At 39.2% G+C, this 15,886-nt stretch overlaps 1 protein-coding gene across 2 annotated transcripts in view; it reads left to right on the top strand.

Annotated features, from left to right (window-relative positions):
- The window catches only part of LOC134797216 (ATP-binding cassette sub-family G member 1), a 45,247-nt gene that overhangs the window by 18,639 nt on the left and 10,722 nt on the right, over positions 1 to 15,886 (top strand). For both annotated transcript variants that reach the window (XM_063769445.1, XM_063769453.1), the window contains exon 3: positions 15,030 to 15,147. In XM_063769445.1, coding sequence (XP_063625515.1) covers positions 15,030 to 15,147 — 118 coding nt within the window. The remainder of the gene's footprint in view (positions 1 to 15,029; positions 15,148 to 15,886) is intronic.

Below are 15,886 nucleotides of genomic sequence, written 5' to 3'. Positions count from 1 at the left end.
CCGAAGGCGCCCGGCTTTGAAACGCGTACAGCGAGCCTCGTACTCGACTCGACTCTTTTAGTATGAGCCCCACTTTGGAACCCGTACAGTTATAAAATAATGCATGTCATTAAAAAAACACCATGTATATAGCGGCCTAGCAAATTTATTTTGCAAAAACCTTTTTGTATCGCCGTAGTCGCATAAGCGTAACACGCGGGTCGCGTATAGAATCCAGAGCACTTGTGGATTCGTAGTTCGAATTATCTACCCGATGAATTAATGTTTTATCGGGTGCATGCAAGCAAAGCCGGGTGCAAAAGCTAACAATATGTATATATTTGAAATCTGCTAATTGAGCTCTTTCAAATGATATACAACACGTCATCATTACTTATTTTTATTATTTTGGATCGTGACTTTATGACCTCTAGAGGGCGCCGTGTTCATTTTTTTGTGACGTCATATAGCCTATAACCAGCGGACGATTAAGGGCCAGTTGCACCAACCACATTTGACAGACTGATCAACGTCAGCCGGCGCCCCCCGGCGCTTTACTATAAAACTTTCCATACATAAAAATTTAGCGAACTCTTTAACGATACGAACAGTTTGGTGCAACCGACCCTAAGACGTTTCGAATGACACATCGTTTGTCAAATTTCAATGAGTATTTTAGAACTTAGCAACAGCATCACTACCTACCGGGTCGCTTGATTACGTGTTTAATGCTCGCCTCTGGCGAAAGAATGTTTTAAATGTAAAATATGCACTGAATTCATTTTTTTACTGTTCATTGAAGCAAGCGACCTGACATTTTAGCTAATAAATAGGTAACTGTTAACCAATCGATAAACGAAGTTTGATGCAATGATTGGCAAGCAGCGCTTCGCTAAAACACAATGTCGCATGCATAAAATACATACGTATTCTACTGTGGGTCCCGCATGCGTTCTAGCCTAAGCAAATTAGATAAATCTGCGGAAATAATTCGTGTAGTTTTGAAAATTGGTACAGGTATACCTTGTGGTGTCCAGATAAACATACTAAAAGTCCTCGGGGGTAGGGGGTGTGCTGGGTGTGTAGAGGGGGGTTGAAGGTACCTTTTTTCATATTTTTGCTCATATCTCGAAGATCTGTACGAATAGCACTATAATTTCTTCGCATAAAAGTTTTAACATAAAATTTACTACAAATTTGGTTATTTTTATTTTTAGTCTGCGATCAATACTTTAGGAGCTACAGGCTGTTAAAGTTAAGTAAGTGATAAAAAATAGTCGGTTTAAGAAAATGTCATTTTTTTGTAATTGTTCATCATAAATAAAAAAATTAGCTTAGAGTAAGCAAGCTAAGCGACCTGCTGATAAAATATAAAAAAATAGGCCATGAGCATGTCGGACCATGCTCAGTGTAGGGTTCCGTAGTTACCCGTCTGTCAAAATAGACTATTTGCCAAAACTCAAAAACAGCTGTACCGATTAGGTTCGCTATATTTTTCCTTGAAAGTCTTTACTAAGCTATATTTTCACGATATTTTTCATATGTTTTGGACCCATGGTTCAAAAATTAGGGGAATTAAAGGGTAAAACACAACTTTTTTTCTTTCAGATCGATTATTTCCGAAAATATTAAGTTGATCAAAAAATGGTTCTTAAAGACCCTTATTCGTTTTTCCTACATTAAAGTGGGGATGAAATTTTTTTTTCGCTTTTATCCTATAGTGTGGGGTGTCGTTGGATAGGTCTTTTAAAACGAATAAGGGTCTTCGAGAACCATTTTTTGATCAACTTAATATTTTCGGAAACAATCGATCTGAAACAATAAAAGTTGTGTTTTCCACTTTGGTTCCCCTAACATTTGAACCATGGGTCCAAAAATCATGAAAAAATCGTGAAAATAAAACTTAGTAAATACTTTCAGGGAAAAATATAGCGAACCTAATTGGTCTAGCAGTCTTTGAGTTTTTGCAAATAGTCTATTTTGACGGACGGGTAACTAAGGCACCCTACACTGAGCATGGCCCGAAATGCTCTTGGCCGGTTTTTTTTTATATTTTATCAGCAGGTTGTTTAGCTTGCTTATTCTAAACTAAATATTTTATTTATGATGAACTGGAACTGATGAATTATGAAACTACAACGTTTTCTTAAACCGTCTATTTTTTATCTCTCATTTAACTTTAACAGCCTGTAGCTCCTAAAGTATTGATCGCAGAGTAAAAATAAACATAACCAAATTTGTAGTAAATTTTATGTTAAAACTTTTGTCCGAAGTAATTATAATGCTATTCGTACAGATATTCGAGATATGAGCAAAAATATGAAAAAAGGTACCTTCAACCCCCCTCTACACCCCCAGCACACCCCCTACCCTCGAGGACTTTTAGTATGTTTATCTGGACACCACAAGGTATGCCTGTACCAATTTTCAAAACTACACGAATTATTTCCGCAGCTTGCCCAAATTCGGCTTAATTTGACGTGGCTATACATAAGCATGGCACAAGCTACTGAAAAATGTAGAATAAAATAGAAGAGAAAGAATAGAATTCATTTATTCGTAGCAAAAAGTAATCGGCGTGTTTGATCAAAGAAACTATGTACTCATATTTAGAAGCAATTTTTATGTTAATAGCTTTAGTGCAATAAAAGCTACAAATTTTTAATGGTGCGTTTTTAGGCCCAGGATACATGTTCGTGCTTTTTTTTCTATCAAAGTTGTTTAATAAGAATTCGAATTTGCATTCATATTTTTTGGCAACCAAATTATGATCTAAAAAGCGTGTGGTCACTATACCCTTTGTGGCCATATATGGTAGTATGGCCACAAAGGGTATAGTGACCACAAACGGTATTTCTCCCCTACATACTTAATATGCGTCACCTTGTATGTACTCGTATTTAGTTTTCAAACCTCTAAATAACTAAGGCTAAACTAACGCAAACGCGAATAAAAATCCACTGTAATACACCAAATGGTATTTTAGCTCAGTAATTAGCTGCCGTGACTAATGTTGAATGATGATGACGGTAATAATGGCTAATAATAATAAAAATTAACTGTTATAGATAGAGAACTAATGTGATGAACTGGGTGCGTAGCCAACGTGCAATCGTTAACACACCGTAGCGAACGAAACAAAACTGTCACCGTCACACTGGTGTGGAAGAGTGATAGAGAGAGATGATTACGATACGCTACGGAACATTAACGATTGGTACGTTGGCTACAATGGCTACCCACCAACTACTGAAGACAAAAAACCGTTATTACCTAGTTTACTATGAATGAACGGTCAGAACTAGTCCATCTAAGTGTCAGTAATCCGTCTATAAATCAGAACTAGTGCATAACATATTGGCCTATGGAAATAAACCAGTGTAGGTATACATTTTATACTTGAATATTGATGTATCTTACACTTCAATAAGTCAATAAGTTTTCAATAAGTCTTTGTTAAACGGGTACGAGTCATGGGTGCGTAAGTAATTGTTCGCTGCTAAATATTCAGTTTTGACCGGTCGTCAGTTAATCAAATTTAAATGCTTTGTCATATAAGAACATTGTTTCTAATTAATAGCAATATTTTAAAAATACATTTTAGATATTATCCGACTGTTACACAATTATTCAAGTTCTTTTCAGGACTATAACCGCGAAAATCGAAGTTCGCAAATTGCGGGCATTTTTCTCTGTCACTCCAATTACGCCTTCATTGGAGTAAAAGAGAAAGATCCCCGCAATTTGCGAATTTTGGTTTTAGCGGTAGCCCCTCAGAGATATGCAGATGATTCGCTTGTCGTACAAAGCTGTGTATACATTAAGCTACGAGTATAATATGGGATCACTGCCATGCCCAGACCACTAGCTTTGAAGGCAAGGTCACCACCAATATTAAACAATGAACTTATGTCGCAACCATATTTCGCTAAAGTTTGTCATGACCCATGATAATAAAAATACGCATATACCTATCGTGGTTAAATAGGGCAGGGTCATACGGCAATCAAGTATAAATAATAATCGAGGCGTCAACTGGGATGTTGACACATGTGATGCGTTGTGTTTTATTATTCGTTGTATTTTATGTATTTGAAATAATAATTATCAAAACAAATAGAAAAAAATGGTTTCATAAACTGTATAAAATGTAATCAAAACTCTACTATAGTGTAAATAACATTATTTGCGGTATTTGACACATTATGACTGACGTATATAGAGATGTAACTAACGCAAATCGATTGTCACAGCAAGCGATTACGATTGGATGGCACGTAGACTGAGGTATCGAATTGTGACGTATAATGAATTTTTATTTGAGATTTAAATAAAGCTAGAATTATATGGTTTTCCCGCAAGCTCGCACCCATTGTCAAAATTGAAACTAACTGGGGATCTATTTTAAAGTTTATTTATGTTATTTCTGTGTCAAATTTGTTGTCTGTTAAGTGACGATAAATATATCCATATTTACAGTTAATTATCCACCTTTTCCTTATTTTTATTAAAAGAAAAATGAAAAATTCATATCGATTTACTTAGACGACTACCGATTCATAACGGTGGTGTCCGGCCAACACTAAAATAAAAAAAAAAAAGACGTAGTAGTCTAGAGAAGAACTAATTATTCGTATTTTGTGTTGAATTTCTCAGTGCATTGCATTAATTTACAAAGCTGTAGAAATTTAATGAAATTTGTTTTTTTTTTATAGTATTTACTGAGTTTATTTAGTAATTTAACATTTTAAAAACATAATAAAAACACTTAAATTAAAAACTAATAAATAAAAAAATTGACCTAAGTCGTAGTCGCTCGGTAGGGTGTCCAGAAGGCTGGCGGCTGGCCGCATTGCCCCGCTGGATGGCTTAAATTTATGAATAAAGAATGATGCAACAAAGTGCAAAACTATTCTTTCTGTGTACTTAGATCTATTACAAAAATACAATGTTTATTATTAGCTGTTTGTCTCAAAATACACAAACCAATAATTACGTTGACCTCATGTTCCGGTGAAACGTGTTCAATATTTACACCTAATGCATTATTTATCCCGAAACAATTAATTCAAAATTAGCCAACCAAGGATATAAATCGGTGTTGAAAACTATACTGCCTGCAATTATGTCCGTTTTTGGATGTGTTAGTATTCCATCTAACTATGTATTTCCCTTTAAAAGCATCTGCCAAGTGGATGAATAATTTTCGCATCCTTACAATTACGGAAGAGGTGAAACGCCAAAAACGTACGCACTACATTTTTTGTTAAATCTTAGCGCTCCTTCTATGTACTATATTAAATATCATGCACCAATAAAAACGGTTCTTAATATGAATATTAAATATGATAATAATACAATAGAGAGAGTAGCTGTAACAAAATTTTTAGGGCTTATGATTGATGATCAACTCACATGGAAAAACCGTATAGAATATATATGTAAAAAAAAAAAACAAATCAGCATTTGCATTACAAAACCTTGCAAAAGTTGTTGATAATAATGCACTAATAACTACATATCATGGCCTTATAGCCTCTATATTACGATATGGTGTTATTTTTTGGGGGAACTCAGTCAATAGAGACGCTGTTTTCAAAGCCCAAAAAAAATTCGTACGGGCTATTTGTGGAATAAATAGGAGGGAAAGCTGTGTTTCATTCTTTAGATCGTTAAAAATCTTAACGTTTCCAGCACTATACATATATGAACTAGCAAATTTTATAAAAAACAATCCACCCACACCGATTCAAATTGATATCTCAACAACGCAAGCTTTCCCTACGTGTACAATATCTTAACAACATCTGCAATAATCTACACAACACAGCTTTCTTGGGTAAGAGTATACTAGGTATGGCTCCAAAAATTTTCAATAAAATCCCAAACTATATGTATAAAGTACCTGAAACCTGACCAGCTTAAAATACAACTAAAAACATACATAATTAACAAATTCTATTACTCCGTAAGTGATTTTCATGCAGACACCTGAAACAATTATAACTTGTCCATTTTATATAATAGTTTAAGTTTTTAGTTTTGACATTGGAAATGTCTTTTCGTTCGCTCCAGTATACGGTCCGATTTCACGAAAAAGTGCGATCCCCTTATATCTCGGAAAGTAGTGAAGATATGATATTAAATAATAGGCTCAAAAGACGCATAATCACGAGAGCTGTAAGGTGCAAAAATAATTATTCGAAAAAGTCAAAAACAAAAAAAGTTATGGTCGAAATAGTGAAAATAAAATTCAATTTTTTCCGAATTTTTGATTTTGGTGCTCGATAATTTGGAAACGAAGAATGATATCAAAAATTTGAGAAAAACGGCTCTGGGCAATTTAGTCAGCTACAATTTGAGCCTAAAACAAAGACGATCGGGTTAAGGGTTTGCCCTGTAGCCTAACCTTAAAATAGTCAAAAAGTCAGAACGACATTTTTCACAGGACATTTATGACTTCATGTTTCGCAGAGTTCGTTATCGGTGTTTGTTGTGAATTATCGGGATTATGACGGCAGAATAACACTTGCACTGCGTGGGCTTTCAAAATCGCTGCAGATTTTTCTTAGTCTAACTCTATCTATTCTGTTTGAGACGGGCGTAGATAACGCACTATTCGACAATCTATGCATTCTTGTGGTGGTGGAAATAGAAATAGAGATAGAGGCAGAGGCAGAGGCAGAGGCAGAGGCAGAGGCAGAGGCAGAGGCAGAGGCAGAGGCAGAGGCAGAGGCAGAGGCAGAGGCAGAGGCAGAGGCAGAGGCAGAGGCAGAGGCAGAGGCAGAGGCAGAGGCAGAGGCAGAGGCAGAGGCAGAGGCAGAGGCAGAGGCAGAGGCAGAGGCAGAGGCAGAGGCAGAGGCAGAGGCAGAGGCAGAGGGAGAGGCAGAGGCAGAGGGAGAGGGAGAGGGAGAGGGAGAGGCAGAGGCAGAGGCAGAGGCAGAGGCAGAGGCAGAGGGAGAGGCAGAGGCAGAGGCAGAGGGAGAGGCAGAGGCAGAGGCAGAGGGAGAGGGAGAGGGAGAGGGAGAGGGAGAGGGAGAGGGAGAGGGAGAGGGAGAGGGAGAGGGAGAGGGAGAGGGAGAGGGAGAGGGAGAGGGAGAGGGAGAGGGAGAGGGAGAGGGAGAGGGAGAGGGAGAGGGAGAGGGAGAGGGAGAGGGAGAGGGAGAGGGAGAGGGAGAGGGAGAGGGAGAGGGAGAGGGAGAGGGAGAGGGAGAGGGAGAGGGAGAGGGAGAGGGAGAGGGAGAGGGAGAGGGAGAGGGAGAGGGAGAGGGAGAGGGAGAGGGAGAGGGAGAGGGAGAGGGAGAGGGAGAGGGAGAGGGAGAGGGAGAGGGAGAGGGAGAGGGAGAGGGAGAGGGAGAGGGAGAGGGAGAGGGAGAGGGAGAGGGAGAGGGAGAGGGAGAGGGAGAGGGAGAGGGAGAGGGAGAGGGAGAGGGAGAGGGAGAGGGAGAGGGAGAGGGAGAGGGAGAGGGAGAGGGAGAGGGAGAGGGAGAGGGAGAGGGAGAGGGAGAGGGAGAGGGAGAGGGAGAGGGAGAGGGAGAGGGAGAGGGAGAGGGAGAGGGAGAGGGAGAGGGAGAGGGAGAGGGAGAGGGAGAGGGAGAGGGAGAGGGAGAGGGAGAGGGAGAGGGAGAGGGAGAGGGAGAGGGAGAGGGAGAGGGAGAGGGAGAGGGAGAGGGAGAGGGAGAGGGAGAGGGAGAGGGAGAGGGAGAGGGAGAGGGAGAGGGAGAGGGAGAGGGAGAGGGAGAGGGAGAGGGAGAGGGAGAGGGAGAGGGAGAGGGAGAGGGAGAGGGAGAGGGAGAGGGAGAGGGAGAGGGAGAGGGAGAGGGAGAGGGAGAGGGAGAGGGAGAGGGAGAGGGAGAGGGAGAGGGAGAGGGAGAGGGAGAGGGAGAGGGAGAGGGAGAGGGAGAGGGAGAGGGAGAGGGAGAGGGAGAGGGAGAGGGAGAGGGAGAGGGAGAGGGAGAGGGAGAGGGAGAAACACAAAATAAAAACATACAGAGAAACATAAAAAAGAAAAAGTGCCACGAAATGGTCTCACCTCAGCATGTTGCTGGCGGCTGCTAGCAGATAGCTGATGCTGAACCCTGGCAGTACCTAGTGGAGCTCGGGTTTAATACAACATAAACACACGCTGTTTTGGTCATCGGACTCGTCTCGATGAGCACTTAGGAGAGTAGTACCCAAGATAGAGCTGATGCTGAACCCTGGCTGTACCTAAAGGAACTCGGGTTTGTTGCAACATAGGCACACGCTGTTTTGGTCATCCGACTCGTCTTGATGAGCACTTAGGAGAGTAGTACCCAAGATAGAGCTGATGCTGAACCCTGGTTGTACCTAGCTAGGAGAGTAGTACCCAAGATAGAGCTGATGCTGAACCCTGGTTGTACCTAGCGGAACTCAGGTTTGGTGCAACATAGGCACACGCTGTTTTGGACACCCGATTCGTCATGATGAGCACATGGTAGAGATTACCCAAGATAGCTGATGCTGAACCCTGGTAGTACCTATTGGAACTCAGGTTTGGTGCAACATAGACAAACGCTGTTATAGTCATGAGTACCTGTGCTTCATGGCTGAATCAGGTTTTCGACCAGTAATCTCGGAACCCACTAGACTGGACTCTTGCCTAGATCACATATTTGTGAAATCAAAATCCCACAAATTAATTGGCCTAGTATGCAAAACGAATATTACTGACCACGAAGCTGTGATACTTGGAATGTCTCTCCATACCGACAAGCCTAAAGATAAAAACAGATTTATTTTTAAAACAGACTGCCGTGCCATAGTTTTAGAACTCCAAGAAGAGGACTGGTCTGCGGTAACGCAACAAAATAACCCCGATGTGGCAGCTGAAGAATTTCACAAGGTCTTTGAATCGGTAGTACAAAAGCACACAGTTAAAAAACGTGCGAGCAGATCGACATATACTTTGAAGCCGTGGATAACACCCGGCCTTATTAGATGTCAAAAACATCGTGACCGATTACACTTGGAACTTAGAAACCACCCTGATGACCCCATGCGCAAATTGGTGTATAAGAGGTATAGAAATTTTCTTACAGAGTTACAACATAGGTTAAAAAACGCTCATGATAGCAGAGAATTGGAAAAAAACGTAAGTAATACAAAAGGACTCTGGAAAGTAATTAAAAACATTGCCGAATTCCCAGATAGTAAGTCAAAAGCCACGGAACTAACAAAAATAAAGCCAACGCCCTTAGAATCAATAAATTATTGCAATAACCACTTTGCCAACACGGGGACACGTCTAGCCAGTAATTTACTCTCAAAAATGAACAAGACAGAGCTTTCTCTCCCATCGACTCTCAGCAATGCTGCCTCATCCCCACACACTTTCTTTTTGCGGCCTACTGACGAACGTGAAGTGGCCAAACTTATTAGTGTGCTGCGAAATGATAGTAGCCCTGGTCCTGATAACCTAAAACCTTCACTCCTTAAAGCTATTAAAGCCGCTATAACTAGTCCTTTAACTTATATATTCAACCTAAGTCTCACAACTGGAATAGTTCCTTCCATGTGGAAGAAAGCAGTGGTTATCCCTATCCACAAGAGCGGCCAAAGAAACGCACCCGAAAACTATAGACCAATATCTCTTTTGCCTATATTTTCAAAATTGCTTGAGAAAATTGTTAATAGTCGCCTAGTTGACTACTTGGACCGTTTCAGCCTACTAGAAGACTCCCAATACGGTTTCAGACGCGGTAAGTCGACGGAAGATGCAGTCGGAAGCTTGACCAGGAAAATCACTTCTGCATTGGACTGCGGCCTGAAGTCAGTGGGAGTGTTTCTTGATCTAACAAAAGCATTCGACACCGTCTCAGTGCCCATACTACTGCGAAAGCTAGAGCATTATGGAATAAGGGGACTTCCGCTTCAGTGGTTTGAGAGTTACCTTACTGGCAGGTATCAGAGATTGAGGGTGGATGAGTACTTGAGCGAAGAAACGCCAAATGTTTTCGGCGTACCACAAGGGAGTGTTCTAGGCCCAACACTGTTTATCCTTTATATAAATGATATTTTCTCCGCCACGCCTGCTCAGTGCGACCTCATATGCTATGCAGATGATACAGTGGCTATCTTCTACGGGAAATCCTGGATCGATACTCTGCAAAAAGCTGAAGTGGGTATGTCCGATATGAAACGCTGGTTAGACAATAATCTTCTCTCTCTGAACCTAAAGAAAACCAAATATATTTGTTTTCACAAAACCAAAGCTTCTGAGCCAGGGCTAGTCACGGCCCTTCATGTCAAGTGTGCTGCTGGTCTATCATCGAATGACCCCTGCAATTCGATCAGCCGAACGAATTGCATTCGGTATTTGGGCGTTGACGTTGATCAGCACTTCTCATTTAAGCAACACATAGGTTCACTTTCACAGCGAGTAAGAAAATTGATTTATGTTATGCGCCTACTTCGGAATTCCGCTGATAACCGAATCCTGCGTCAAGTCTACATTGCCTTATGTCAGTCTATACTGGGGTATTGTATATCAGTATGGGGCGGAGCTGGTACCACCACGATGCTCGGGTTGGAAAGGGCACAAAGAGCTGTTCTCAAGGTAATGTACAAAAAGCCCTACCAACATCCTACAGACAAACTTTTCTCTGAAACCCAATTACTTTCAGTTCGTCAATTATTTGTCTGCAGAGTCGCCATGCTGATGCACAAACTCACTCTTAACTCCCCCACATACGCAGCATTACAACGCAAAAGGGTTTTTCGTGTCCCACAAACTTTGACAAAAACATCTTTCTCACGACGCTATCCACAGTTTCTACATCCATATATTTATAACCAAATATTAAAAGCTTTCAACGTCCAAACATTGTCTCTCAAAGAACTGCTGTACACCCTTAAGAAATGGTTAATCTCTCTTTCCTACAAGGCCACCGAAGAGATACTAAAACCCTTGCAATAACGCACCGCATACACAGGATCACTCTCTCTCTCACACACTCACACTCACACACACACTCACACACACACCCGGAGCATATCTGTACAAATTTCTTTCTTCTTTGTGTTTAATAATCTTTGATATAAGTAAGTAGTATTATTTTACTTTTAGGTATCAGATCTGTATCCTCCGCATCTTCTTGGTAAATCTTATGTTCAATGCCCCACAGTCCTCACGACACAGGCTCGACCTAGTGTGAGGGCTATTGTTTGTTCTAAGAAGCTGTTGTACATATTCTATAGTTAATTTTAATTTAATTACTAAGGTTTCATGTCATGTCAATTTGGAAAATAAATATATTTTGTATTTATTTGTATTTGTCATCTCTCGTCGCGTCAAACTGCTGTCAAGAAAATTTCATATCTTGCAGCAAATGGGCCCCTGCCGATCACCACTTCTCGAGTTGACTACGGATTTGCCGTGTAATAATTTTCTTGTACTTTGAACATTAATATATCCTGCTTATTAATCGAAAAATGAAATATGTACCTATACTTATGCGCCACGGCGACAATTATTCAAACTTGGATACGCGTGTGGAAATTTTGCAATTTGTTTGTTCACATGCGTTATGTCCAGGATACTTGTGTTAGTCTAAGAATAAAATAATTATCATTCAACGTTGTAGTTTTATTTTGTAACTTTTTCCTTATCCAGACTTTCTCGTCGCTCAGCGACAATATTTTTTCGAATTCCGTAGATTCATTTCCAATGTGCTCGATAGTCGTGTGAGGCACGAAATCTGTGAATTTTTGTTTGTAATTGTGTGATGTCTGAAATTTTATTATTTTATTTGGATGTTAAACAATATAATATTTTACTCTATTTATTGCCGTAATATTACTAATAGGCATAGCTATTGTTTAACTGTAATAATTTATTGTTAACATACTCGTAATGAGTCACCATTATTATTAAGTTTTAATATTTGTACGCGAATAGGCAAAACACAGAGCTCTATTTATTATTTTATATATAAGGCCTTACCTATACCTGTGTTCCACAAATAAAGTTTTATTTTACTTTACTTTACTGTATGATTTTCTAAAGCAAGTGTACGACACACGTTTTGTTATTAGATGTTACACTCGTTCAATTATTAGATGTATAATAATTATTGATTATATTCGAAATTGGACTAATTAGGATACTAGTGTCTTTGAGAAATTAACTTAATTTAAGCTCAAAATTTTAAATAAAAGCGGAGAAATGGCCTCCGGTATCATGGGGACATGATACCGGAGGCCGCTAACTCATTACTCTTAGCCTTCATTACGAACATCCGCGATGATAGACAACTATATGGTTGTATTACAGCATTCACAGCTTTAAATGCCTGGGTATGTCTAGATTTTTTCGTATTAATTACAGTTTAGAAAGAAACGTGTGAACAATTAACATGACTGGTGAGTAATTAAACACAATTGACAGTAGACACGGCATGTTTTGCAGATAATTCATTGGCATCTTATTAACATGCGTGGCCGGCGCGGGCGACGCGTGGCGCGGAATACGTAAGTAATGGGATTCAAATCCGTTGTCTCGCTATCAATCATCAGCGACGACCTCGCAGTCCATGACCCTGATTGTTCACGGCACCGTCTGTATTTCCGGTGATCAACAATGACGTGGTACTCAAAATGATAGTACTCGTTTTACAATGACACAATGAGCAACCTAGATTCATTAAAAAAGTACATCTACGTGTTTTTGTAGTCATTGAGTTTGTTTTTAACCCCCGACACAAAAAGAGGGTCTGTCTGTGGCGTCGTAGTTCTCCAACCGATTTCGATGCGTTATTATTACATGAAAGCGAGTTTCCTTGCGGTGGTTCTTAGCTATGTTTGATAGATATCAATCTAAATCTGAAGAGTAGGTATCGTATCGGTTCTTTTCCAAAATTATGTATGGCATTTTTGGCATGAAATGGTTTTCTTTGGCATTTAACGTAGGGGGTTTTTAAGAATTTTAATTTAATAGTTATTAGATAAGTGAATATTTCGTACTTTCGTTTGCATATTTATTTTAGTTTTGATTCGTTCATACTGTCATCCTGTAGGACGATGTCTGAAATACAATGATTTACTATAATGAATCCGCGACAGTAAACATTTTTAATTCGTATTCTGGGTAACAACGATTGACGTCAACAGTGATGAATGAAATGTCAGTCACAAGCTATTGATGGGTGGTTTGTGATAAGAATATTGTCTGCGACATTAGACTGGATCCCAAATGTTAAACACGCCTGTTTGACGTCATGGTAATGGATCAGCATTGCTCTTTGAATCAATCATTTTTATCACTTGGTAACTTAATCTCAAGACGCTAATTCTTCATGATTACGAAGTTGCAGTAGAGCAACCTACACACTTAGTTAATGGACAATTCACATGTTGACGTTATTTGTGTGATATGTCAATCTATCCCATTTTTATAACGTGAAATGTATAATTAAAACCATTAAAAGCAATAATAATATACATATTAAGTTAGTTGGCAGCAGCTGACGTTACTGATTTTTATAAAAACATATGTGTAATTTGTGAATGGAAAACAAGTAAAAAATTCACAGATTTCGTGCCTCGCACGACTATCGAGCACGTTGGAAAGGAATCTATGGAATTCGAAAAAATATTGTCGCTGAGCGACGAGAAAGTCTGTATAAGGAAAAAGTTACAAAATAAAAGTACAACGTTGAATGATAATTATTTTATTCTTAAATTAACACAAGTATCCTGGACATGTGCAACGCAAATTGCAAAATTTCCACACGCGTATCGAAGTTTGAATAATTGTCGCCGTGGCGCATAAGTATAGGTACATATTTCATTTTTCGATTAATAAGCAGGATATATTACTGTTCAAAGTACAAGAAAATTATTACACGGGAAATCCGTAGTCAACTCGAGAAGTGGTAGCCACATCGCCGTTATCGTCACTCGAGTCTTGATCGGCAGCGGCCCATTTGCTGCAAGATATGAAATTTGCTTGACAGCAGTTTGACGCGACGAGAGATGACCATAACAGCGTGTGCTTATGTTGCAACAAACCTGAGTTCCTTTAGGTACAGCCAGGGTTCAGCATCAGCTCTATCTTGGGTACTACTCTCCTAAGTGCTCATCGAGACGAGTCCGATGACCAAAACAGCGTGTGCTTATGTTGTATTACACCCGAGCTCCACTAGGTACTGCCAGGGTTCAGCATCAGCTCAGGTATTGTATCGTATACGTATTATGAATGTAGAGCAGATCAAGTAATGATTTTGATAAATTTACAGCTGACTGAGCTGTGATCACATGAGTTGTAACTTTAAAACATACAATCTGCAGAAGCATAGTAGCTATTTATTTTAGTTTTATTTATTTTAAACAAATTGCGGACTTAACGCATTAAGGCTTTGTCTACCAATCAACCATTGGGCTAAACAGAAAGTTGTTATATTTATATTTAATATTTGTTATCTTATTTAAGCTAGTTCTTAGTAGGCTACCTGCGATCCAAAAAAAATACTACCACAAAGTACAAAAACTTCTTACTTACAAAATAATCGTATTTAACGGCGAAGTGACAATAAACTCATAAAAAGCCGGCATCATTCTCGATGTTACGTGACAACTCTCACACTCCATTTCACATAGTGGTTTTATTGATTACGGTGGATTTATTTATTCATAGAGATCATTTCGATGTATTATGATATTGATGATTTGTTTTATTTTAGTCATGTATGAAATATTTTTCAAATTAAATCAAACCGACTCAGTACTACTCAGTAGCTACCTACCTAATTAACAACTAAAATCTAATTTTAAATGCCTAATAATAACCTGGGTTATTTTACATATTAAAGCGAAAGAATATTTACGCAAATATTTACGATGAAATAGGTAGGTATATAAAAAACGTTTTTTAATAATGTTTTCTACGTCAACGTGAACTCGTTTAAAAGATGGGCTACGTCAATCATTAATTGTGTATTGTGAATTATTCATACGACTAGTATTTTCAATTCAAATGCCTATTGATCTGTAACTAACTTTTTTCTCTAAATATAGGTTTTTCTCTATTACAGAACCTAGGAATATTTTAGATGGCGTAGACGGGTGTTTCAAGCCAGGCGAGCTCACAGCCATCATGGGGCCGTCGGGAGCTGGGAAGACGACCCTTCTCAATATACTGGCTGGTTACACGTAAGTATCAAAACTAATCCAAATTTTGCTAATAAGTAACGTTAATGTGAAAGTTTGAAAGTATTTTCGGCTTTTGGATGTTAGTTCTTACTCAATCGTACTAAAATGGCTGGAGAGGTTTCGGAAAATCTTGACATGGATATAGGATATTTTTTATTTGTTGAATCATCCCTGACTAATGACGAAAATCCGCGTTTGTTTTAGTAATGTAAACCACATTAAATTGGCAAATATTCGGAGTTAGTTTAGCTGATGTAAAGTGAGGTATTTATGAATAGAATAGACTTCCTGGCGGCCACTAGGCCAACAAGAGTCACGCTATATAATATTGTCCATTGTAAATAAATAAAGTCTAAAATATTAGCATATCCTTTATAACAGCTCCAGCAAATATTATTGCAAGAGATCTGCTAAACTGGTCAATTAAATTTTGTAGGTCGAATGCACCAAACCTTGTGCCTGTAACCATTTTCTTTGCTATAAGAAAATATTAAATTTGAAGTCTCATTGTTTGCTGTTGAATTACGGTAGGTACCTAATTATGTAGTTCATCGACGTGTTTGGTGCAACGTGACTAAAGAAAAACTAAGTAAGAGTACAGTAGGAAATTTCATAGTTCACTGCTACTCAGGACTCGGCTTTGATCGGTCCATCTTACAACTAGTGCTCCCGGGACTAAATGCGTAAGGCGAGTACCGGTAATTCCCGATTCCGGGGCTGATTTTATATTGAAAATCAA

The sequence above is a fragment of the Cydia splendana genome, chromosome 1 (assembly GCF_910591565.1).
Source record: "Cydia splendana chromosome 1, ilCydSple1.2, whole genome shotgun sequence".
Lineage (NCBI taxonomy): Eukaryota > Metazoa > Arthropoda > Insecta > Lepidoptera > Tortricidae > Cydia > Cydia splendana.
The sequence above is the reverse complement of the archived record's forward strand: the minus strand, read 5'-3'. Positions and strand labels throughout refer to the sequence as shown.